At 38.7% G+C, this 27,264-nt stretch overlaps 2 protein-coding genes across 5 annotated transcripts in view; one reads left to right on the top strand and one right to left on the bottom strand.

The window, feature by feature from the left end:
* Positions 1-1,814: 1,814 nt before the first annotated feature.
* On the bottom strand, positions 1,815-9,022 carry LOC118824305 (hydroxysteroid dehydrogenase-like protein 2). The gene is given in 12 exon segments (XM_036594358.1): positions 1,815-2,555; positions 3,630-3,758; positions 3,877-4,023; positions 4,419-4,490; positions 4,688-4,882; positions 4,993-5,091; positions 5,179-5,282; positions 5,920-6,034; positions 7,424-7,436; positions 7,438-7,523; positions 7,632-7,795; positions 8,851-9,022. Coding segments are annotated over 12 exon segments (1,257 nt in total). The 5' UTR covers positions 8,868-9,022; the 3' UTR covers positions 1,815-2,439.
* A 2,077-nt stretch (positions 9,023-11,099) lies between these two features.
* Positions 11,100-27,264, top strand: part of ptbp3 (polypyrimidine tract binding protein 3) — a 97,724-nt gene continuing 81,559 nt past the window's right edge. For 2 of the 4 annotated variants that reach the window (XM_036595070.1, XM_036595072.1), the window contains exon 1: positions 11,100-11,303. Coding sequence is in view for 1 of the 4 variants with exons in the window: in XM_036595069.1 (XP_036450962.1) it covers positions 12,005-12,034 (30 nt within the window). In the remaining 3 variants the exon portion in view is untranslated. Of the gene's footprint in view, positions 11,304-11,672; positions 12,035-12,985; positions 14,744-27,264 lie in introns of those variants that run through there. The other 2 variants (XM_036595069.1, XM_036595074.1) reach the window with 2 other exon arrangements.

The raw sequence follows: 27,264 nt of genomic DNA, 5'->3' as shown, positions 1-27,264 counted from the left end.
ACATTATCAAATATATTTTGAGTCTTCCATTGATTAGTGAGATTCATAGTTTCCAGAAAGCAGAGAACAGCGTGTTTATGTGCTCTTTCTCAGTCTGGGAAAAAAAACAGAGATTATTAAGTTTCTGAAATTATGTCAGAACCTCATATAGGAATCAGACTGTCCTTGGATAGATATAAAGAATTCAGAGAACTGATTGATGTTTTTTAACGTATCTCACATTTGTTGTGATAAATCCTAAAACATCTGCAATGTAGGCAAATGCAGCACTTCCAGATGTTATTCAGCTCATTAGCTCTTGAAGAGGACTGAAAAATTCACATTTGGGAATTAGCCTGAGATTGACGTTTATTTAATACAGGCTATAAAATCGTACCTATTAGTAGTCACTATTGAACACGTTCAAAAATATACATGTGAATTGCGGACATTATACAGCTCTACACAAAACTCTGGGCATCCCGGTCAATTTGACATATCCTCTTCTGAGAACATACTTTTACACACTTTAATGCACCATTATTTTTTTCTTTGCCGATTTTAATATATCGGAAAAAATAAAACATAAAATGTGGCATATGCAAAAGTTTTGGTACATTTTATATTTTATTATAATTATTGAATAAATAGAAATTATGCACTAAAATCTGCAGACGAATGTCATATTTAGGTGTGTTCTCTGTAGAGCAGAGGTCACTAATAGGCGGACCGCGGTCCGAGTCCGGATCCAGATGCTGTCCTATGCAGACCTGAACCTATAACCAAAAACTATGGATAATTATTTAATTTCGATGGGGTGCTCCTATTTTAATCGGTGTATCATTTCTTGTCATTACGATACTGGTTTAGCAGCCCGGCAAACTCACAGACCAATCGCATGCATTGTAAATATCACACGTGACGCTACTCAGCCAATCAGATCTGTGCATTACGATGACTACTGAGACTTGAGTGAGTGACGCACACACAGAGGCGGGATGAGGCGCGACACAGCAGTCGGAGAAGAAAGTGAGCATGGCGTGCTCTAAAAAGAGAAAACTGACAATAAATCTTGTTGAAATATGACAGAATTGTACTTTATTTAATTTGACATTCAGTCGTTGACTACATAAGATGTTGATATACCTACTAGGCTACTTCAGTTAACAGTATATGGCACTGAATCATAATGCAAGCTAGGCATTATGATGTTCCAGACCTTTGATGAGGAAATGTTCTCTAACTGGACCTTATTGAATTTTAATTAAAAAACCCCGCTATGGGGGCTCCCGAGTGGCGTCTAAGCGTTGGCCGTATCATCAGGAGATCGCAAGTTTGATCCCTGGTGATGCTACAGCCATCCGTAGCCGGGAGTCCAAGAGAGCACAATTGGCCTCACTCTACCTGGGTGGGCAGGATGGGCCCCCCCGTCCCCCCTCCCCCCATCACCCAACGCGATGCCAGTCAGCGCAGGCGTCTGTTAGCTGATGTAACAGATCTGGCGGTTGGCGCTTTCCTCTGAGCGTGTTCGGCTGTCCAATGACGTTGCGTGAGCGGCAGTTGTAAAAGAAGTGGTGGCTGGTTTCACAGATCTCGGAGGAAGCCTGTGTTAGCCTTCGCCCTCCTAGCGTTGATAGTATTGTGTGATTGGGGGAGTCCTAACTAGCGGGTGGAATTGGCGACGACTAAATTGGGGAGATAATTGGGTTAAATATCCAATTAAAAAAAAAAATTATATATAAAAAAGACCCCTGCTGTAGAGGATGTGAACTTTTTTGCATTAAAAAAAAAAAAAAATCAACAAAATGTGTAATTTGGAAACGAGCACAGTCCAGTTTGAATTTGATTTGTTTATTACAATTTTAAGGCAAAATTAAGCAAATACATCAACATGAACGAGCAGAAACAGGAACTGTAGAGAACTGTCTTAGAATTTAACAGCAAATAATATTCAGCAGTTTAACTGTTGTGTGTCTATTTAACATATCAAGACACCAAGCATTAGTGTTTTTTGGCAATCCCTTTCCTGCTTCGACTTTATCTGATAGATCTGGATGAAGTCCATTGGCGCTGTGTGAAAGTACAGTTGAAAACATGCCCTTTATGCACACCAGCAGTTATTTGTTTGTTTTATAGTGCTGGTTAAATATGACTGGAGATTAAACGTCTTCGGTTCAATGGGTTCAGTTCCACAGCTGTTTAGTCATGGACATGTGAGAAGCATCTCACAGCTCAACATAACTGGACTAATTCAAATGCATGTACATTCAGCCTGCTGCATCACAACAGACTTAAATAGAAATAAACTACATTAAAAATGGTCCAAAAAACTAAGGGTTAAAAACCTCCTTGTCAATTTAGTTCCACAGCCCACATGACTTTCAGTACAATTAATTAACCAGCTGCTCTTAAACACCTGAGAAAAGGTGGGCACTAATTAAGGCAGAAGAAAGGTTGATCCTACAGCTTGGACTTGTTCATCAAGCTCATCATCTTCTCCATTTTGATGGCTAGGGTCATGTCCCCCTCGATCTTCAACTTGCCGGACATGAACGCCATGGTTGGCTTTAACTTCCCTGTAGACAGAGTTAATATTAGCTCTCATTCCACTGCTTCAAGTGGCTTATTACTAAGTAATAAACTGTAATTACTTCTTTTGTTACATTATGTGACCCTGATATTCATTAACCCTTAAAGGAATCTATAGAGTTCATTCTGTGTCAGAAGTTTTAAATAAGATGAAAAGACAGACAAGCAAAATATCAGAGGGGACCCCTGATCCCCTACCACGCCCACTCCACTGTGAGGCTAGTTAGCACTAACAGCTGCAAAACTGGCTTATAGCGTCGTCTCACAACGCTAAAAGGCTTGAAATTTCGTCTGACAACACAATGTAGTTTTTGGAAATTTTTTGCTATTTTCACGTCATACATGCCAATGCAGAGCCAGAAAATGACTTCACCTGGCACATTCTGTCATTATGGGTCTGGTTTACAGTTTGTGGAGAGGGTGTGGCCAAGGTGTCAGAGGACCTGTTATTCCAAATCAGTGACACATGATACATGCATCAATACAGTGATGGCTTTATTGATATATATGAATTTACTTTCACATGATGCTTTAATGCATGAGTGAAACGGATACTGTAAAAATGTTCAAAATTCGTGTCCATTTTCCAGCCTCTCTTTATATTAAGACCGATACAAGATGACAAGATGAATGACCTCTGTTCTGACTGGCTGCTCTGTATTGTGCCACATTCCAAAACACTCCAAGCTGAAACACTCCTTATAATAACTTCAATATGACTGGGCAGAGCTACACTGCTGTAAGGTGAATAGGTGGATATATGTTCAAGAGTTGGTTCTTGTGATATCACAGGGACTATTAATTCAACACGGACTGTTTTTGGAGCACAGATTTTACGTATATTACGTATGTATATACTGGGTAAGTTTTGAAACTTTAACAGCATCTACATACTTCTTCAGATATCTTTATTTAAAAATAAAAATAAAAGGAAGTTTGCGTTTCCATGATATGGGCCCTTTAAGTGGCTAATTCATTTTTTTTCTGGACAGTCAGTGTACATCAGTTATTTTGCATTTTATATGAGCAGTGGACGAATATAGTAAAGCAAGTTTTCTTACCTGAGAACATCTTGATAAAGTCGTCACTGTCCAAGCTCATCACGACATCAGCTTTGACTGGTGGCTCCCCACTGCCCACACTGCCTGCGTCATTCTTCAGGTCAATGTACCAAACTCCACGATGCTTCCCTGGAAAACAAACATAAAACAAACACTCTTTTTGCTGCTTTTGTCAATACATGTACAGCAAGACACTTAGAGACCTAATGTGGCTAGTTTAGACACAGCAACGATGGTCAGGACACACCTGACAGGTCGAATTTGTAAACTCCCTGCGTGGTTTTGACCAGCTCTGGACTGAGAATTCCCTTGATCACGTTAAAAGTTCCACCAATGGGTCCACTGAGAGCTGCTTCAGCACTGACTTTTCCACCCTTGAAAGCAGGACTGGCACCTGAGAAAAAAATTCACAGCAAAGGGAAATTCATCTAACTAGGGATGCACAATATATATTGCCAGTCCCATATAACAATTATCTATAAAAAATGCATTGACACATGTACAGTCACTAAAGGTGGCCATTATATAATGTGCATGTTTCTAATAACAGGCATGTCTGATTGTCGTGTCAAGATTCTTATTCTCACAGCACTTCATACATGGATTACAGTGTAAACTTGTTTTAAAGTGCAAAATGTAAAATGGTAAATACTGGCCACTTTAATTACCAATAATTATTGATTATTAATTATGAGGTTTCATCATTGGCCCAGAAAAGTGTTCAAATACATTTGGGGCCACTGTATAATAAGCATTAGCATTTACTATCAATTAATTAACAGCATTCACCAGATTGCTCCATCATCTTCTCAAGCTTCTCTGGCTCATCATCCAGGAAGAAGTCAGGAAGCAGTGGGTGGCCTGAGTGAAATAAACATCAGTAGGCTTATCGTACTTACAGCCTTATTTGTTCATAGGTAACGCAGGGAATATATTTTGAATTAAGATGTACTTTGTCTAAATGTTTTTAGACACTGCCATATTTCAAAGGGAAATGATTTTAACAAATTTGGCGAAAATAAATTGAGGTATCTGAAGAAAAGTTAAAAACAGCTTACCTGGTTCGACTGCGTATACATCAAAGTCTTTAATGCCCTCCTTCTTGAGGATGTCCTCATCAATGATGAACTGTCCTGTATAGCTGACAGGTTTGCAGAGGATGGCGTAAGCAGCGTCAGCCATAATTTCAACTTTCCTGCACTGTTTTGCTATTCCAGATCCACCCAGCATGTCCATTGCAGCCGTCTGAATGCCTTTGAACATAAATAGAAGAAAACAAACAATGAATGATCATAGTAGTTACATTGCAATTACCATCTGAATATAGCCGTAAACACTGGTGATGGTGTCAAATAGAATTTACCTGTTCTAGGCCACAAGGCATTCACAGCAATGGAGCCCCTGAATTCTTCAGCCATTCCAAGGACACACATGGACATGCCATATTTTGCCATGGTGTATGCTGCATAGAGAGTTAGAATATGTAAAAGAAAAGCCCATATCATAACAGTAGACCCCCTGAAATGGTCTGAGGCCTCTCGATGCTCACCTGTGTGGTTTTTAAACCATACAGGGTTAAGGTTCAGCGGGGGACTGAGGTTGAGAATGTGAGGGTTCTTGCTCTTCAAGAGATGTGGGATGCACAGTTTAGACCTAATTCACAAGAAGATGGAAAGATAATTGCTTGACAAAAATCAGAGGTTAGAGAAACATACAGCAATACAAAACATTATTATCTATAAAATATAATCTTATGCTTTTCTTGCATTTTCTGTATTTTCCCCTGAAGGCCTCTTATAACATAGGTACCAAAAACAGGCTATTACATGATCATTCATCCAAACTCTCTTAAACCCTTGGAATTAAGCAGACTGTTTTGCCCATATTGTCAATTTTGTACTTTCAAACTTGTATGAAATAAACACCATCCATACTGTCCATACATGGAAATTAAGCTACAGAAATAACTTTGTTTCTGTGATGTCACGAAAACAACACATTTACATATTTCCACCTATTCAGCCCAGAGCAGTTTAGCTCCGCCCATTCACACTGAAGTTATAAGGAGTGTTGTTCCAACCTACACTACTTTTTGAATGAGATACAATATAGCCAATAGGAACAGAGGTCTTTTACATACATGAGCACAGTAACAAAAACAGCCTGTTTAATTGTATCTGTGGGATAAAGACAGGACGGAAAATTGTGGACCCTTTAAGTCTGGAGGCACTTGATCAGTCATATATATATGCAACATAGACATTTACAGTCTAACTATGTTTCTGCTCACGTCAGATATGTTCCTCTGAGATTGATGCCCAACATAAGGTCCACTTTCTTCATGGGAGTATCCAGAGTCCCAGTTAGGCTGATTGCGCTGGCATTGTTCACCAAGATGTCAATTCCTGTAGTTATAATGAGCAGAAGACTAACATTAGAACAATAGAACCTTTCTTCCCAACTAATAGGTCTGCATGACAAAATTTGGAACTGTTTTTCTTTGCAAGAGGTAATGTTTATTTTTATTTTTATTTTTACTGCATGTAATACTCCGCACGACACACATTGGGGTGTTATGGGGAAGTTTTTAGTCATGCTTACATTACATTACTTCCATTACGTCTATGTGCTAATGACTGACTTGTTGTCGGTCAAACAATACTGACGAGTGAATCACCCCATACTTTGAGCTTCGTCTTAATAGACTGCAGTCGGCGTCATGTCCATACTAGGGACTCTGGTGTAGCAAACCCTGTCAAATTTTTTTAGCGTCAAATTTTACCATTTACACTTTTACATGTGAGAGGCTGATGCTCTGAGAAATTCATCAGCTTTTAACATTGTCAACTATTTTCATTACACTGGGTCTACGCTGGGTTTCTCTGTGACAGAAATGAATCTGAAGAACCTTTCATGATGCAAAGAACCCTTTAATTTAAATGTTTATTCTTGCAAAGGGTTTTTTTGAGTGTTCATGATTCTATATTGAACCATGAACACTCAAAGAACCTGTTGCCAGTTTTGCAATGTCAATTTAATATGCTGCAGTGTTAGCAGTGTTTTGGCTCCTTAATGACTTAAATCAAAATCAAACGTAAATCAAAGGATCCAGAGGAGATTTTATTAGGACTGATCTAAATACTAAATAAAACTAAAGAAAATAGAATTACTCTCTTAAAATGACATAAAAAGTGGCGTATTGTTTTTTTTTCTACACCTATTTAAATCAATCCATCATTTTCACATGAAAAAAAATAGATCCATACAACTACTACCAAAAGTAAAGCACAAGACTAGATTGTATTGATGTAACCTGTTTCTGTCTTTCACGAGGAAATTATGTATTTGAATCATGTAAATTAAATGCATCACTTTTTTAGTGTACAGTGTTAACATTAAAAAAACATTTCATATAGACAGACAATAGAAGTTACTCATTAGGTGATTAGTTAGTGTGAAACAATTATTTATGTCTAATTTTTGATAGTTAACTCATTTCACCATTAAATAGTCTCATCTCACAGAGCAGCACAGCTGAAGGACGCAGTGCACATTCATTCACCTGTCTGCTCAGCAGATTAGCCAATCACAGCAAGATACGCTATTAAATGCAGCATAATTCTCTTATAACTGATTGGTACACTCATGGCAGATTTTTACCATGAAGTGTTATTGATGCTTTGTTGAAGATAGCTGATTGATTTTCATAACTGGGGTGGCCAGTAGCGTGGCCAAGCTTCATGCTAGAGTAGCAATATCCTAGCTAGACTTGATCTGTTGTGTCTGTGACTCACCTCCAAATTTCTTTCACTGCATTCTCCACTGCATCACTGATCTGCTTCTCATCGCGGACATCCACGATACACGGCAAAGCCTTCCCGCCTGCTGCTTCAACTGCCCGACAGTCAAAACAGATCCTATTAAGCAGTTATTACACCAGACACAATCTCAAAACCCAGTAATTGTACTGTTTGGCTTTACAACATTGTTCTGATGGCCTACTTTCTTCAGCAGCTGTGTAGATAGTGCCAGGCAGCTTGGGGTGGGCTTCGGCAGTTTTGGCTGCTATGACCACATTGGCACCGTCCTTGGCAGCTTTGAGAGCGATGGCCTTACCAATGCCTCGACTCGCACCCGTGATAAACAGGGTGTATCCGGACAGCCTTCTGTATCAATGCACAGGTCATTGTCCAAGTTAGACCTACAACAGCATGTTGCTAAAAGCACCAAGCAACACATGCAAAGCAATGTTTTTTACATGCAGTCTTTAAGGACCACATCATGGAAAACCAAACTTTTTCTAGAATAAGATGTAGTATGCAAAGTTTTGAGATGCACCGTTCACAATGTAGTCCATGTATTGAAACTCAGCTGCTGAAATAGCCCGATTTGAATTCACTGCTTTTGTGACTTTATTTTATTTACATAATTATTTACATATACCTGTCTATTCAGCCTACAGCAATTTAGCTCCGCCAAATTGCACTGAAGTTATAAGGAGAGTTTCGCCTGGACTGCTTTTTGAGCAACGCACAATAGAGGGCAGCCAATCAGAACAGAGATCTTGCACATAGCTCAGTCTTAAAGGCACAGCCTGTTTAATTCTAAGAGTGGAAATGGTCAGGTAGAAATGAATTAGGACATATAAATAGTCATGTAGAATTATTTACATGTCACTTTTACCATTTTTGGTCAAATAAAAATAAAACAAAACAGAACAAAACAAAAAAGTACAAATGCAAAAAAAAATATATAACATGGGCCCTTTAAACCTATTCACAGCTTGGGAGAAGAGGCCATTATCACTGGCACAGACTTTTGCCCCAAATACAGTCATCAGGTATAGTGAAAGTACTAGTTGGCACATGTAGAAGATAATTCCATTTACTATGATTACACACAACTAAGTTAGTGTAGAAAGCTTCTTGCTGGTTTATAAAGGATCTTTCTTTCCAAAGATCACCATTCAGCTCCATTATACATAATGACCTGCAAACTGTGCCACTTCAGTTTTGCACAAACCTGATGAGATTCACATTCAACTATGTATGCAAAATATCAGAGTCATTTAAAGCGACTGCAACCAGCCAGCTAACGTTAAATATTACAGACTTCAATCACGCACAAAGCCTCAATGTTAGCAAGCTGGCTGGTAAGTTTGCAGCATCAACTTCACTAAACAGGAAATGAAGAGCGGCTGTAACTACAGTAACACACTCACCCCGAATTCTGCAGCATTGCGTAGTGAAGGAATTCACCAGGTTTCAGTGAGAAGACAGATTAGAAAAGCGCTGAATTACAGCCCAGTTTGTAACATCAGCAGGGCTGATTTGCCCTTTAGCCCAGTCCGAGATATTTACTAGCTAGAACCCACACTCGTGCGCACTTCCTGTGCGCCATTTTTGGCACTTTAAAATTTAGTGAGATTTAAAATTAGTTGTAGCATGGCTGAACTAAAGCCATATTCATTTATTTACTTTGAAATTACATTGCTTTATAAATTCCAATAGGAACCATCCACAGAGATTATTTAAAGTATTAGTAACGCCACAAAAATGACTTAGTATCTGTAAGATTATTATGGGTGATGCATCTTCAGCGCCCTCTGCTGTGTAGGGGGGCGTGTTACGGTATGTTCTCTTATATGTCTTTTCCATCTGGACAGAGAAGACGAATACAATAAAATAATAAAATTTTAAATAAATAAATAAATTAATATTATGTTTAATTACATACTATATATGCTTATATATATTATATATATATATATATATATATATGTGTGTGTGTGTGTGTGTGTGTGTATATATATATATACATATACATACACACATATATATACACACACACACACACACAAATAACTTGTAACGTGAAAATAACTTGGATATTAAAAATTTAAAACACATTTTTGCAGACACACAAACAAAATGCCTTTTGGTGCTTCTGAAGGTGTAAATATATAATACACATGATACACAGTCTACGAAAGCTGTCTCAGAAGCTACCAAATAGCACCTTTATATTGATAGATACTTTAAAATCTAACATGTTCAGATCATATTTGTGGTAGCAATAGAAATATGCATCACCAAAAAGCATTTTCTAACCTTTGCACTGGAAATATGCACATGACTAAGGATGGACACACAACTGCTTGTGCATACAAGACTGCAGTAAATCTAGTCCAACTGGTGCAACAAGTTTCCACATGTTTCCAGAACCTGAGAAGATAACATCTCCTCAGTCGTATCCTCTGACAGGGCGAGAATATCATCAACCCCTTATTATATCTGCTAAAAACAGCTGTGCATGAACATAGTTAGAAATCTGGACCACTGCGGGATCCTGGAACTTGACAATCATTGTTATCAACCAGAATCACTTTATTTCACCAACAGATCAGACAAGTACAAAGACTATTCACAACTATACAAAAAAATTAAGAAAACTAACTAGGAAAAAGTAAATACACTTTAATAACAATATATTAAAGATTTAGTGTAAAAGATCAATATTTAAATGTGTACATATGTGCAGAGTCTAAAAAATATAAAATCAGCTATTACTGACATTGCTGTTTACATTATTATTATTTAGTGTTTATGAAGTTAAACCCATTGTACTCGCTTTTATATTACGTTGTTACGAAGGAGAATTCCACCAATCTTTAAAAATTTCAGAATAATTCAGTCCTCAGTCTTTCAGCGTGGTTTGATGTTATTTTAGAGAAACTTACCGACTCAGATTTCTTTACAGTGGTGGTGATAGGAACCAGGGGTCGCCATGTTTACAACACAAATGTAGCCATTTTATTTACTAAAACCTGAGCCTACACGTGTCTTCTGAGCTTTTATATGTAAGGTTGATGATGGTAAAACGGTGGGAAATCTGAGAAAAAAAAATTCTTTGCCTCACAACACCCTGCATGTATCAAAATCTTTGATACAAAATCTTTAATACCGTTCTGTGAGGGAGCCTTTAGAGGTGAACGTCTGGTTCCTATCACCACCACTGTGGACAGTTCTGACTATAAGTTTCTCTAAAACGGAGCATTTCACACAAAACCACTCCGCATGGATTTGTTTACATCACAACCCTTATATCAAGTAGAATTTTTGTGAAAATTCGGTGGGGTTGCCCTTCAAAGCGTTGTTAACATCGCATTGTGCGTTTTAAAGTCACTTAACACACTGCCAGGCACAAAATGCTCCCCTATAGTTCCCACCTAAGTCAGCCATGTGCTCATCCCGGTGCTGAGGAACATCAGAGATGGCAAAGAGCCCAGTTGTGCTCCTTGTTTTGCTCTCAGCCATGTTTGGAGAGCATGTGGTCCGACCAGAAACAAGCACCTCAGCACTTACAATGCGTTTTGTACTTCTTAAAAAAGGTGTGTCAGTTTACGAAAGGGAGGCCATTTTGTAAAGAGGCGCCTGTGCATGCCTGTGTATGTGTGTGTGTGTGTGTTTTCTGTGCTCACGTCAGTAGCAGGAAGTGTGTATGCGAGTGTGTGTGCGCCTTTGTTGCTGAGCTGAGTGAAACTGTGCTGGGAGTCGAAGCTGTGCTGAACAGCACCCACATTCTGCGTGTTTTTTTTAATTATTATTATTTCCACGCTGTCTGTGCTCACCCTGTCGTTTTACCTCGCCACTGTTTCTTCTGTGCAATGGATGGGTATGTGTGTGTTTTGATCTCCCCTTTCTTCATGCATGCGACTCGGACCAAGTGCTTGCTTTCTGTTTAGGAGGTGTTTCCACTTTGCACACTGTGGATACGTAGATATATGCACAAATAATGATGGGACGACAGGGGTTTGCGTGGAGGTAAACGTGTAAATCTGTGTTTTTGGACTTGCAGGGGGTGGTATGGTATTAGACTGTACTTTTCCCCCCAATTTTGTCAGCTCAAAATGACGAAGCTGCTTCTTATTTCGAATTTCCCGTTCCACCTTAAATGGTGCAGCAGTTACATACAGGCGCCTCGGGCGCCAGACTGTAACTGCTGCACCATTTAAGGTGGAACGGGAAATTCGAATAGGCAACCAACTTTGAATTCTCAGAATGGGCTTTTGTATTATCTGACGATGCTCGAAAACGTATAGGAGCAAATAATATAAGGTTTATAAGGAAGTAGACTGGTCATAAATATGAGCTCTCATAATAAAGCAGTATTTACCCTCAAACCCAACGTATAATCCAGCATGTGAATGTTGTTTTTTTTTTACTGAACGCGCAGTATTTTCCCATGCTGAGTGGTAACACTGAGGTAATAACGTTAGTAATAGGACGTCTGCCATTTTAAAGCCATTAAGGGGCGTTTCTGTGGGGGGAAAACGAGCGTGTGGAGAAAATTGACTCGAATTCAACAACCCCTGTATGCTCTTCGTTAGGAGTGTGAATATGCTGGTGAGACATAATGCTAACCTCCGTGTTCATGTTTCCATATTTTTAGAGCTGATTGTTTACAGCCCGTGTGCGTGGGAAGAGGAGCAGGGCGGTGTGGGCGGGGGGCTCAGTTTTATTTACCATTTCTTTGGCTTTTAGCACGTTAACAGGTCTTATTAGTTAGTCTAGAGAACAACTTGGATGTTTCCCTGGTACAGTTACTTTCTTTGGTCGACCACATTTCCCCTTTTTAGATGCTAACGTCTCCAAAGAAAATGACCTAGCTTGACTGATTTGATCAAGTCTCTCTATAAGAGATGTGGCCTGTTTAAGGCTGTATCCCAAATGGCTCCGTACTCACTAGCTATATAGATATAGTGCACTCATGAAATTTTCCTTCCTCGCCCAAACGCACAACGTATCCTAGCAGGGAAGTGTGCACACGTGGCTGAATCCCAGATGGCTTTGTTAGACTTATTATTTACTGTTTTGGGTGCAGGAGTTATTATTTTAAGACCTACAAAGTACACTAGTTAGGGTGTAGAGAGCCATTTGAGATTCAGACAAAGTTTTGGGTGTAGATATGTATATATAAACGTCAGACATTGGAGGCGCCATGACTCTTAAGGAACACATATCTTAAAAACTGCTTCTTTATATAAAATAAGAGTGATAATGTAGCATAACACATTATATAATACAAGTCTCAGACTGTTCAGTCCCCCAGTTAATATTGTTTTGAATTCTGTTCTGTTTTGTGATGTCACAAAAAACAACGCGTCTGCTTATTCAGCCTACAGCAGTTTAGCCCTGCCCATTCAAGTTGAAGTTCTACTGGGTGTTTCGCTTACACTTCTTTTTGAATGAGGCACAATACAGGACAGCCAATAGGCACATAGCTCATTTACATATATCAGTTTTAAAGGCACAATAACAAAAACAGCCTGTGTAATCCTCAAGGAGAAGGAGAGGTTGGAAAATGGTTATGTAAAAATGAATTATGACTGTTTTTGGCACTTAAACCCTCGCAAACGTCAAATGTGAGCCTTGAGGGAAAGTAATAAAATCCGCTCAAAATGCAGGATATGGGCCCTTTAAAGCTCATAAAAACTTGGAGGTGTGTCCCGTGGCTTCCACAGAACAAAAGGCAGGGCCAGTTTTCCCCAGTGTGCACAGCAGACCTTTTTCTCTGTATGTTTGAGCATGTAGCCCATCAAGAAGACGTTTCTTTTCCAGAGCTTTTTATAGCAGTTGTTGGTAGTCCAACTGGCTACGTAACACCGCAGTCTAACAATTGAAAGCACCAGATTATTGTGCTTTTCTCTCACTCTCTGGGGAATTCCAAGGCCAAAAAAAACCTCCCACACCAGTCGGCATTAACAAGCATTAAGCTGTGTAAGAATGCACAAAGTGAGTTTAAACACAAAAACGGCCATGTTTACATGGACATTAGCTATATATAGTCAATATAGTTAAAATGATTATACATGAGCTTGGCCTAAATAATGCTTAGTGAGGTTGGGTTTGTTTGAGGTTGGCAGTGATTGTTGTTCTGGCACCTGAGTATTTCAAGTATTTCCACCATGTTTTCAAAATGCGTGCGTAATATAATTGTTGAGATGTAAACAAAGTTATTGATTAGGGTTTGGTGTTACGTGGTGCATTGTAAAGAAACTTAAAGTGCTGAATTCTCTACAGTGGTGGTGATGGGAACCAAGGGTCTTGATGTCTACAACACAAATATAGCCATTTTATTGACTATCCAAAATGACCAGTGTATTTAGATGTAATGTTAAAAATGACACAACAGTGGTAAATCTGAAACGAACACAAAAACCTAAAAAAAACTTAGGAGTCTATTTTTTTGCTTTACAATACTCTGTATGTACTGCCTTCCCCATTAATGTATCAAAAAAATCTACATTTTAGGCCAAAAAACAAAATGTCTCCGGCATCAGACAGAGTATTTGTAACCACTTCATGTAATCGTATGCTGTGATGTGAGCTTTTAGAGCCGTAAAAAGCCTTGGACGTCTGGTTCCCACCACCACTGTCAACAATTTTGACATGATATTTCAAATTAGACCACATTGAATGACTTTGTTTGCACCAGTAAGGCCTAGTTTATGTCAAATAGTTGGAAAGAGTTGAGAACCCTGTGATTAGTTGGCGTAAAAGACAGGATCCAGTCATGTTTTAGCATAATGGTTTTACCTTGCAAAGCAAAGTAAAATGTACATTAATTAGCCCCATCACTTTTTCTATACAAATGAATTTTCAGAGGAATGAAGTTAGTAACATATGAGGCTAGAGAGTGTCGTGATTGAAGTGAATAAAGGGTCATATTTATTTTGGTGCTTGTATTGTCTTTCAGGAGATAAAAAGGCAGAAAAGGTCTTAATTTGGTCATAAGCCATATCGTCGCTTATGTGATCCACAGTAAGCCAGTAACTTGTGACTTTAGCAAGAAGTGAAAATGCTGTTTGTTGAATGTTCAATATGATCTGGTATAATGGATCAAATACATACTTTTTTAGCTTTTCCTTGCGAAGCTGTCTAAATTAAAAATTAACCAAGATACTACACTATTAATAGCACTAGTAGAGGCTTACTGGTGTGACATGCCACTGCTAGGTTATGTGGAAAGTGTGGCAGAGGTGCACCTGAGAGAGGCTTCAAACTGGACTAACCTGTCCTCAGCAGGTCCCATGCCCTTAGCTCACAAACAAGGTGACTGCATAACTTCAATATTGTTGTCTGTGTGAGTCGGATATGTGAAGAACAGATCTCAACCTCAGTGCTCGTTGTAACGGAACATTCAGTGTTTAACAAATTTTAGTTGTATACATTCCTAACTGACTTTGCATCAGGCCTCAATTGACTGTTAGCCACATTTGTACTAGCCCAGCTTTTTGAAATAGACTAGAGTTGTCACAGTAGCATAATTTTGACTTTGTTACATGTAGTACATTACATTTGGCAGATGCTCTGATCCAGAGCGACTTACAATTGGCTCACTTTACACAGGTAAGCTAAGGTGGTGTTAGGAGTCTTGCCCAAGGACTCTCATTGGTATAGTGTAGGGTGCCTACCCAGGAAGGGGATTCAACCCCAGTCTACAGCATAGAAGACAGAGGTGTTACCCACTACACTATACCAAACAGTAGTAGTATCACAGTGCTTGATACCGAAATGATGCTGTGGCTAAACTTAAAACCGGTAAACAATGATTGTTTATTAGACTGAACACAAAAAAGTGCTCGGATTGTTACAGCTTAACAGAGTACAGAATACAATGTCAAAGTAACGTTAGCTTATTTGAAGACAGATATGGTGCATTTTTTTGCTTGTGACATATGTGTAGTTTTATGTACAAAAAACAGTGAGAATTTTCCAGATAAAATTTTCTAGCCTCTCTTTATCTCTCAGAATGAACCAAACTGTGCCTTTAAGACATATGTAAATTAGCTCTGTTCTGATTGCCTCATTTAAAAAACAGTGCAGGCTGAAATGCTCCTTATAACTTTAGCTTGAAAAGGCTGGGCAAAACTGCTGTAAAGGCAGTTGGTTTTTGTGACATCACAAAAGCAAATTCAAAACAGGCTGTTTTTGTAGCTTTGTTTGTGTACATGGACTGTATAGATTGGGGAGTAAACAGTACTTTAACAGTGTCTACATTGTTAAAATTCTCTAATTTTCAACGCTGTCAGTCTCTTTTTGAAATTAATAGCGTTGAAAGTTAGAGTATTCAATTGTTTACCATTATTGAACTTTCATGCAGCACTAATATGGACCCTATAAAAGATGTTCCAGAAGCATTCAGCCCCAGCCTGGCTTAGTAGCATGAATTAGCAATGACTGCCCACACATGGCATTATCTAGTGCTGTAACCCAATAACCACCATGGCGAAGTCAAGCTTGTGCTTCTCACGTGGTGGGCTGTGTTCTCGCTGTTATCCATTTATACTGTGATGCTTTGAGGGAGGAAAAACACCATGTGCTTGTCTATTGTGTGTTTTTTGTTGCTTTGACAAGAGATCAAGTGATATACGTGGGTATCTGAAAGTTTGGGGGGGTGGGTGAGGTGGGAATATTGACAAAAAGGAAGTGTAGGGTGTCCTAAAGCTGACTGGCTTGTAGACATCAGGAAGTTTCTCTGTGGATAAGCGACAGTTCAGCTCACTCGCAGCAAATTACATCATTGAGTTTTATAGCTGCACTTCCTGCCAAGCCAAAGGCGGAAATGTAGCCTTTCAGCAGAAAGCTGAAACACTTGTATTCGCAATATTATGCATGAGATGCAAGACAGCTACTGTACAAAGCAGACCTGTAAAGCAGATTATGGCACTTCTGAAGTCTTGTTTTGGTTGGGGATCTTGCTTCCATGTGCGGACATGTTGGAAAACACACAGTGCTGATTGATCTGTGTTGTACATTGAACAGATGGAGTAACCTGTTTTGAAAATGGCCTAAACACAAAGATTCATGCTTCAGCAGCAAAGAATGCACCTTCTCAGTTGCCTTACTAATCTTGGCGCATGACCTGTTCTTTGGTTTACTCACTGTACTATAAATGCTGCATGGGCTTCCTTGATACGCATCTGTTGAAAAAAATGTCAACACAGATGAGGTTCCAAAAAAATTGAGTCATTTTAAGACAACATGCATTTTGCCCATTGTGCTTTATGTTTTGAAGGCTGAAGCAGGGCAGATTTTGGGGCATGGTGTAAAGGAAATAACCCAGACCACATAATTACAGAAATCACACTTAAATGCTGGTTAGTATGACTTGGCAGCAGCAGTACTTTTTGTTAGCAGTGTTTTGGCACATGTACAGTGAAGTTAGCCCACTATTAGAGCAGATTCAGGAGATCTGTTCTGGTTTTAGCAATATAGCCATACACCTGTTGTTATATGAAGTTAAATAAGGTACATTTAGCACTATAGCATTTTGACAGTAGTGTCAGGATGAAAGTGGCCTTTTCGTGTTAATCCCTTAAAATCTCAAGCTTATTACTTACTAAGGCTTATTATTCAGTAACTACAGGGACTTCAGTGCAAACTGGTAGAGCTATTCTTAGGTTATAGACGTAAGTAATCAAATTTTGGGCCCACCAGTGGGCCTGGCCAATTAAGGGGTTAAGTACACCATGAATGACTTGGATGTTTTTATTTAATCTATTCAAATAAAAGGATTTTCATGACTCATAACTCTGTCATCAAATTAACTAGGACACTATATGTGAAATGTTGTGACTGTGTTGAGCTGCTAGAGAGCAATGAGCAATGTACAGCTGCAATAATAAAAAAAAATAGCACATAAAATAACTTATAAACTTGCTTGGTTGTGCAAATGACTTGCATACACATTTCCACTGAAATATATTTCATCAGCATTACTGAGGAAAATAGTTCAGCTGAGGAGCCTCTAAAACATGCAGTAATGGCATTTTATTGCTGTTTTATGGAAGCAATGGTTACCATCAAAATTAATGTAAGCTTTTTGGGCAGAATTGGGCAGAATTTTGTTCCTACTATTCCACCACAGCTGCAGCCCTGTGTGGCCAAAGGTAGTGACCTTCTAAAATCCTGCCAAGCCATACCTTGCTTCCCACAAAGTTCGATGTCTTTCATCCCAGATGGATGGAATGTTTGATAAGTATGCAAAATTTATGCACAAGTGCATGTAGGTTGCACAAAGGCAAAACAGTACCCAAAGAAAACTTTCCCATTATTTCACCATTTTCAACATTATGTATGGAAACATTTCACGCCAAACCTCTCTGAATGATAATGTCCACATAGAGCCGCCATGTTTTCTTAAGTTTCAGGAGGTTCTGGGTGTTTCATTTGAGCTTTTAATAATTTTAAGTGTAGCATGGGCCCTTGTAGTGTGAGTGTTGTGTTAAATGTGCTTGACTTACAAAAGTGTTAAGCTTTGCAAAATATTGACATTTACGATATCTCCAAATTTAGAGATTTTATCTTTATTTTTATCATATCCCAGCTGATAGGAGCAGAAGATGGTTTTTCAGTTCGGTCGTATCTATTGTAAGCCTTCATTAGCATCAAATCTAGACAGGATATGTACTAGGAAGGCAGCGTGTTTAGGTTCAGAACTGATTTAAATCAGCTTCTGTATATTAAATTGCAAATATGCAAAAATAATCGAGATTGGTGATACACTGTGTGAGGAAATCAAGATTGTACAGTACACTCTGTGAAAAACACAGTGAAAAGCTGAAGTCCAGTGGGGTAAGTTGAGCACAAGTGCTCTACATTGGGTCGCGAGACAGACAGGAAATGCACTTTTCTCTTTGCGAGCCTTAGTTTATTAAGGCCCTGGGCTATAAGAGAGTGGGTTCACATGATTCTGCTGTCCTGCACGGCCGGGTCAACATGAAATGCAGTTTATCTTGTAGAGGCTGGAGAAGTGTACTTCATATAATAGATTATTGGATAATTTTTATTTACTGATAAAATACAGAAAGAGGCCCTTTTTCAGGATTTGGGCAGGATATTGCTAGAAACAGTTTTCCCCAAGAGCAAAGGGGTGGTGGCAAAACCATGATACATTGCAAAAAACAATAAAAAACACACATACGATGCAAATATGATTTTATTTTACAGTACGTGATCATTGGCTTTGTAGGAATTTCTGCATTTTTCAAAATGTGTGCATAATTAAGATGATTGCCTTTGTTTACACCTTAGAGTGGTTTGGTGTGAAATCTATAATGCTGGTAATGGCAAAATAGTACCTTAATTTTGCCTTAGAACACCCTATATGCATTTTTTTTGCCATTAATCTATTATAAAATTTGTCTTGTGCCTAAACTAATGTGTTCGTAATCATTTTGTACCATAACATACTGTGATGGAGCTTTTAGAGGCATTAAACTCTTCAGACGTCTGGTTCCTATCACCACCACTGTGAACAATTGTGAATCTGTTTCACTAGAAACGGTATTTCACATTACATCACACATAATGACTTTGTTTACAATTTAATAATTTAATTGTAAAGCAAATAAAGATTAAAGGTATTTTACCGTTAAACAGGTGGGAATAGTTTTGTTGTTAAACAGTTGTGTATGTATAAGGCTGAGCAGAGCTGGTGTAAAGATGCAGTGGATCTTTAGGTTCGTCTGTTGTCTTTGTTTGCAGGTCTTTAGGTTGACTTCTTTCAGCTCTGCTGGAAGGTGTTTTCACGTCCCACAGTCACTGCTGCTCTGCTGATTGTTGCTTGCTCCTTTGAAGCTGTGTCCACCAGTTGCTGTTTCCCCCTTCCCTGCAGTTTTATTTGCCAGCTCTTTTGTTTTTTTTATGTCTTTTCTCTGCATGTTAAAACCTGATCAAACAAACTTTGACAGTAACTGCTGGTCTTGGGGTTGTGTTTATCTTTTTCGAAGCCCTCAGTTGGTCATGAATTTAGGAAGTCCTGCAAAAAGGTCTTAGAGAAATGTGGAATTTCCCTCTCGGGAATTTTAGGACACACAAAGATGTCATAAAATCGAAGTGCTTTTCTACATAACTCTCATACCCTGGCACGCTGATGGCGTAACGTCAGTCTTCGGGACATTTTTAAGGCTGTGAGCGAGTCTCCTAAGGAAGCAGCTTGTTTTTGGCCCCTCATATGTGGACCACATGGACACCTTCCCCAAACATGCACTCTTCATTTCCCTTATAAACTCCACCACGTCTGAACACTTGTATGTTTGTGCTGCAGCCGTCGCCTTTCTGCCGCTGCCGTTCCGCTAATTGTCACCGCTTGATCACATGCCTTTGAGCCGGTCAGCGTTTGTGTTTCTAAGAAGGCCGTAGAATTCCTTTCATGTTCCCGCCGCGGCTCTATGTGGTCAAAGATAGCGAAATAAAGAGGAGATGGCTCAAAAAGACATGCTGACATCCTGGCAAACTATCCACAGCTTTGTTCCTTGGAATTTTGGTGGGTTTCCTCCCAAATGGAAAGGAATGTTAGATAAGGAATACAGAGTTTGGACACAACCGTGGAACCACCAAGTTCTCAGGAATGACCCTGTGAAGGGTGAGGGCTTTTCTGTGCTTTTGATGCTGGTGAGCATCTGTAACTCAGCCTGCCCACCTGATGTGATATTTATTTTATAAATAACATCTAATTGAAGAGTTAAAGAGAAATTCCATAGATTTTAAACAATTTTGCCAAAAAAGACAAAATTTAAGTCAATTTTGATTTGAAATGTATTTTGATTTGAAATGTCCTTTCAAGAAACTCAAAAAGATTTTGTTTCAGTGGTGGTGATAGAAACCAGAGACGTTGCTATGTCTACAACAAAAATATAACTATTTTATTTACCATCCAAAATGACCAGTGAACCTACCCATGCCTTAGGAGTTTGTATATGTGATGTTCATAATGGAAAAATAGTGGTAAATTTGAAAAATGTAAGTTTTCTTTGGGAACTTTTTTGCCTTAGAATGCCATACATGTGCCTTTTCATTATTAATGTGTATTAAAATGTTTTAGGTTAAAACTAATGTATTAATAATTATTTTGTTTAGTAACTTTCTAAGAGGGAGCTTTTAGAGTCATTAAACTCTTCAGATGTCTGGTTCCTATGAACACCACGGGGAACATTTCTAACTCTACTGTCTCTAGAATGGAACTTTTCATATCAAACCACTCTGAATGACTTTGTTTACAATTAAATAATGTAATTATGAAGAAGTTTTTAAAGTGATTAAAGGTTGACGTGCCGTTTTGACAAGTGCTTTCAGCTTTGCTGGAGCAAGTTTTTATACGTCGATAATGATAAAATGTAATGTTTTATTTGTAGACTCCATGCATATGTCTGTCCACCATGAATATGTGTATATATATTTATGTGTGTGTGTGTGTGTGTGTGTGTGTATTCATTTATTTATTTATTTATTTCAGGCCAAAAGCTTATCAAGTGGACATCTAAATACATATCTGTAAACATTTCCTGTAATAAGTTGCCAGGTTTTGGATGCATTAAACTCTTCAGACATCTGGTTCCTTTTACCACCACTGTAAACAGTTCTGACTACTTAATTTTCTCCAGAATGGAGCATTTTGTATCAAAACTGTGAATGACTTAATTTGCATTCACATAGTTACACAGAGATTTTGAAAAATCGGTGGAATTCCCCTTTAAATGTGCTTGATGTACCCAAGTGCTGAATTTTGGTGAAAAGTTATGGAATTATCATCAAGTGCTCTAGAGTTTTGGGAACGACCCTGCAGAAGCTTTTGTTTTGTGCTTTTGGAGCTGGTGAGCATCGGCAGCTCAGCCTAGCTGTCCACTGTCCACTGAGAAAACAGGGTTGACCATTTCCTTGTTTTCCGCCATTTCACTTCCTGGTGAGCGCAGGGTAAGAGAGAGAATCTGGAATTTGTCTCTCAGAGCAAGTGACTCATTCTTTCCACTTTCCTGAAAATCTCTTTCAACTGTTTGCATAACTCATTGCCATTCTTCTGATGTCCAGCAGCATGGCACAAGATGAACTGTATTGTTTGTTTTTTTGTTCACAAGGATTTGAAGTTGAATTCAGTTCAGTTTACATTTACATTTTCTCTTTTTGCTAAGACCTTCCTTTTATTCGTTAATAATATACTAAGATTATCAACCGTTTCCTTGATTTCCTTGAAGCCAATGCTTCTTATGCTTTAGTTTTTCAGAGCTCAATGTTTTTTCATCGCTTTGCTTGTGCAGGGTTTCGCTGAAGGGAGATTAAATTCGGTACAGGCTGTAGGAGAGGTTTGCGTTCTGCCTTTCTTTTTGGTGAGCATGTTGTTTATTCTTTTGTGAGACTTTTCTCCCACTGGTTCTCGGAAAGCTCTCCTCTGTGCCGCAGAAGCAGCGCTGTTTACTGGACTGGGTACTAAAAAAGCTCAGGAGAAGAGTTTCTGGTCCTCGTTGTAGGTGGACAGGTGCATATAATAAGCATCATACATGCTTCTCCTGATTCACTCTGCAGAGTCCAGGTGAGGTGCTCTGTAAGGGTATAGTGCTACCAGCTACCCACCAGCACAAAGCAAATTGTATAGGGAGATTTAGCATTTTGCAGTTACTCGGTGTGGAAGAGAAGTGTTTAAGTTTACAGTGTTTGGGTGTATGTTGAAGGGGTCCAGACTTCTGACTTTGAGATCCCTGGTGAACCCAAACACTGGCTTTGTATCTGGACAGCCTGGGAGTTGAGATAAGGTTCAATAGGAGGGTAAATAAACACAAAAAGCTAAGCTTTTGGAGTGGAATCTTTGTGCTCCACAGCTCCATCACATTCACAGTCACTATGCTTTTTCTTCTATGCTGTCTTTCAAATCCTAAGGCCACATTCCAGAGGTGGGAGGTATAAGGGAAAGTGAATACCCCTATCAAATTCTCTAATGATGTGAATTTTGCCATACTGTGGATACCATGGTGAGCCCTAACAATTATAAACTTAAAGATGCTGTAGAATGAAAAACTGTATTTACATTGTCATAGTTAAATAAGGTGAGTTCCGTACATGGAACCGACACCTCGTGAACCTCAAACACTATTGTCTCCGCCTTTAAAAGCAAATCCTGCATTTGTGAAAGAGGGTGGTGGAACAGGACTATTTCGAAATCCTAAACTGTTACTCAACAGTCTTACCTTATTAATATTTACACCCACAAAATTTACATACAAGAGCCCACATTCTAGCCCAGGAGGAAACATCGACAACAGAGCAACAGCAATGGAAAAGGCAGACAGAAATGTACTGTTCCAGGCAATGAAGGGGATGTCGACACTTTTCGTATGTCACCTTTTAAGGGTGTTTTAGACCAAACTGCACCACTGAGTGCCATTTGCTGTCGTTCCTAGATTAATCAGTATAGTGTTTATACGGCCACACAAGACACCGGCTGGGCACAAAGCAAAAGTGCATAAAGTATCACAAAGACATTTCTGTTTTGCCAGCTGCATCATGCGGTGTTGGCACGAATTTTTACTTTGTGAGGGTTTCCGTTTTTACTCTTTGGTGTTTACGCTGCTTGTGTTGGACAAAACAGATTTAATTGTTGAGCATAACAAAGAAGCACAAAAAGTAATAATAAAAACAACAACAGTAATAATAAAACTTAATAACAATTATACGAATTATTATTATTATTATTATAGTGTTGTTTTGCTATTATTGTTACTATCATAAATGTATTCACTTTTATTATTATTGTGAAATCTTGATCATCTTTATTGTAGGAAATACTATGACATAATTTTGAATTCATATCGCCCACCCAAACCATCTTTCAAGGGACTTCTTCCCCTTCCTCTATATCTCAGAGAGCAAAGAGACTCCCAAACTCTCCAATTAAACCCCCTAATTCTGAGGGATAAAGAGACCTTGGAAAAACATCATGTAAATATTAAATTATGACCATTTTTGGTGCATAAAAAATAATAATTTGGTGCACAAAAAAAGTACAGTTAGATGTAGGATTTGGGCTCTTTAAGAGTGCTCGAAGCTGAATGGGCAGAGACCCCCCTGGAAGTATGTTTGCTGTAACAGTCAGGGCAGTTAACTGCCGCTCCTGAGCCAGCACTCAGAAATAGCTGCTTGCGCTCCCATCTGTTCCACGTTATACAATGAATAGCCTGGTTTTTCCCCCCTCGTGATGAAAAACGCAATCAGAACGACGCCCCACCCAAATGTTTTTGGGTGGCAGCAGGGGAGAAGGCCCAGGGCCTTACTGAACTGGGGCTTGCATGCAGCGGAGTTCACGTATGTGGTGAATACATTGGTTTGCTTTAGTGGAAATTACAGGGGTTGGGTTTTGAGACCAAACCAGGCACATACACCCCCACACGCCCTGCCTTGCTCAGCCCAAACAGCCCAAACAGATGCCACTTTATAGCCGTTCACATCATGGGCGCTCACTCAAAAGGGTTCTCCTGTTACGCCCAGCTTTCAGCCCTCATGTCAGATTGTGGAATAAAAAAATGATGTCATGTGTCCCTGCCTGGTCTTGACCAGGGCAGGCTTTCCCAAGACAGTTTAGGAGCTATAGTCTTGGTCAAAATGGACTTGTCAGGGGTAATTCTCCTCTGAAGATTGTTTTGGGGTAGGATTAGGCAACTCTGGTTCTGTAGGTCTTTAGTCCAATACACTGTGGTGGTTTCCCCCAAACGTAGTTATGGTTCAGTGAAATGTGTATGAGCAGAGTAACCACCACACTGTAGAGATGTCTAAGTCTGAACTGACCTGGGCTGGGTGTCAGAATTCAGTACCTTTTGTGGTACTGATCGATTTAGTACCACCAGTGTATCAAAATTCAGTACCAAATTTCAGTGCTTAATCAGTCTTTAGTATCGTGAGTCAGTAGGCATCTTTGTTCCAAAACAAGGTTGTTTCAGCACCACACTCATTTCTGATTTAGGCTACACCCACTTCCAGTTTGTAATGTAAAAGAAGGTATCGGAAAAGGAATAATATGGGAATCATGTCAGTATCAGTAGATATTTGCTTTTAATGATCTGTCAGCATTGGACAGATGTGAATATATCACCAATATTTCAAACTGATATTTGATGATGTATGTATTGTACTACAGAAGAGCAGAATGTTTAGGCAAGGGATGCTAAAATGTGTGCATTCATTGCATCTGTAACCCTTCAGAAGTAAATGTTGTAATTCGCACTCTCTGCAATGCTAATCCATTTGTATTTATTCTCAACTTCTACCTTTGATTAATGTTTATGTACCTCTATCAGCAGATATGTGCATAAATATAAAAATATGTGCATTTTGTATATTGGCATTGGTGCATGTCTCCTATATTTGTTCATGCCTACAAAAAAGTACTTTTCAGGAATCAGTATTGAAGTCAAGGTATCGGCACTGGCATCGTTATGAACACAGTTTTTATGATATCCAACCTTGAGGCCCACCCAGGCTTAGACAATGGATCATGTATCGGCAATATTAAGCCCAATACAGTTTGGTCCTTTCTCTTTCTTATGCACCGTCTACACCACTTTCATAGAAACGACATAAGTAGACAATACCCACAACTTGTAGGTACATTTTCAGAAGTGATGCCTATAATGTTTTTGGCTACTGTAATACTGTAAGTATTAAATGTAGTTGTGTACGAAAACTTGTATCAGATTTGGTATTGGCACATGCGCAGTATTAAATGAATCTGATCAGGAGCATAAAAATTGGATTGGGACATCCCTACCAAACTGCACTGGTGCCAAAGGACTGGAATTGGACACCTGTGGATTAGGTTCTACTGTTTTGGTCAGAGAACCAGTCAATGATTTAAGAACTCCCATAAAAAGTGCAGGTTTTGAAGAGTGCTGGATGAAACGTAGAGCTTAGTTCTTCTCTTTTGTAATATAGTTTTTTTTTCTCCTTTTATGACAGCATTCCTGAGTGTTTGCTAAAAAAACATGGCCTTAAGTGAGACAGTTGATGCTGTCACTCCTGAGCACTTTAAACCTCGACCTAGTCATCACTGTCCTGACACAAACAGATTGACTCAGATGATGTGGCCTGGACAGTGACGCGCCAGTGCAGTGTATCTGATTAAGAGGAAAAGCCACTTTTACGCTGGAAAGCTCCTGAAGGGTCCACAGGCTAAACTCTGTGTGTTTCTTCTTCTGCTGCTTCTATCATGACATTTTAAAGGAACTTTCTTCTCTCTCTGGTCCTTTTCCTTGTGACCGTTTGCTTTTGCATTGCCTTAATTCTGTGAAGAATGCCACAATCATATGACTACCAAATCCTGTTATTGCTTTTACCCTTCATAGGCCATCGTTGCCAAGTTCCCACAGTTTTTAGGCTCAGCTACAAATGTAGTAAAGACACAAGCACTTATTTTATGACTGCAGTTTCTATATTAGTTTCATGTGTAGTCACCACCTGCAGACACAGTTTGTAAGGCTGTACAGTATGGATGAAATTCAAAAGTCACATGTACTGGAATTGTCTTTTATTTGGCAAAAAACAGTTATCAATTAAAATATGTAATTATTGACCAGATGTTTAGATTTGAGTGATATTTCAAACCGATATTTGATGATATATTTGTTGTACTCCTGAAGAGCAGAATGTTTAGGTGACACTGGGTTTCTGCAGTAAAATATCTGCATTTTATTCATTTTACTGCATTTGTAACTCTATAGAAATAAATATAATGTTTCTCTAATTGTAATCCACATAGGTTTAGTCCCAGTTTCTACGTTTTATGCAAGTTTATGGATTAGTATTGGCAGATATGCAATTATATCATATAGATCATATCATATAGACTGACTTTATTTGTATATTGTATATTTAGAGTCCAATGTGTATGTATTTTTTGATATACTTTTAATATATTTTTGTGCGTAAGTACTACGGGAGGCTTTTCACTCACCTTCACACCTGTTTAAATGTGATGTGACGATAAACGTGATATAATTTCATGTAACTGAAGAACAATAGATATCGGCACTGGCCAACAATCCCAATATCAGCGCGTTCCTAATATTTGCCAAATATATTACAGCATTGGTGATCATTATGTTTGCATTTGTAAAGTTAACCAACTCAACTCCGTCACCTTGTAATGGACCTTTTTATCTTGTCATATTAAGCGTGATTCATCATACCCTTTAAAAGACAAGATACTTGTTAATCTTTTGACTTTCACCCTGCCTCTAAAATGTCCTCTGAGTTTTGATTACATCATCGTGCATCAGCAGGAGAAAAATACTAACCAATAATACACATCAAGAGAAAACGCTCAGCTAGCTCAGCTCCCCTCCCTAATGATGAGTTTCACTCATGGTACGAAAGGAAAATGCATCATTTTCCGATAAACGTTTTAAAGAATGTCTTACAAACCCGACATGACTTGGTTTGATTTGTTTAGTTTTCATCTCTTAAACTAAATGGAACCACACATACTATTATAAACATTGATCAAGGCGAAACCACATTTCCAAGAAGAAAACTAACTGTAACCATTGCAATTAAAGGGGAATTCCACCAACTTTTAAAAATTTCTGCATAATTAAATGGTTAAGATGTAAACTAAGTAATTTAGAGAGGGTTGATGTAAAATGCTCTGTTCTAGAGAAACGTACTGAGCCAGAATTGTTCACAGTGGTGGTGATGGGAACCAGACGTCTGAAGAGTTCCACGCTTTTAAAAGCTCCCTCACTGAAAGTTAGTACATGAAATGCTTATTAATATGCTGCATAATGCCTGAGACACTGTTTTATGATAGT

The sequence above is a fragment of the Colossoma macropomum genome, unplaced genomic scaffold (assembly GCF_904425465.1).
Source record: "Colossoma macropomum unplaced genomic scaffold, Colossoma_macropomum, whole genome shotgun sequence".
Classification (NCBI taxonomy): Eukaryota; Metazoa; Chordata; class Actinopteri; order Characiformes; family Serrasalmidae; genus Colossoma; species Colossoma macropomum.
This window is presented reverse-complemented; position numbering and strand designations above follow the sequence as displayed.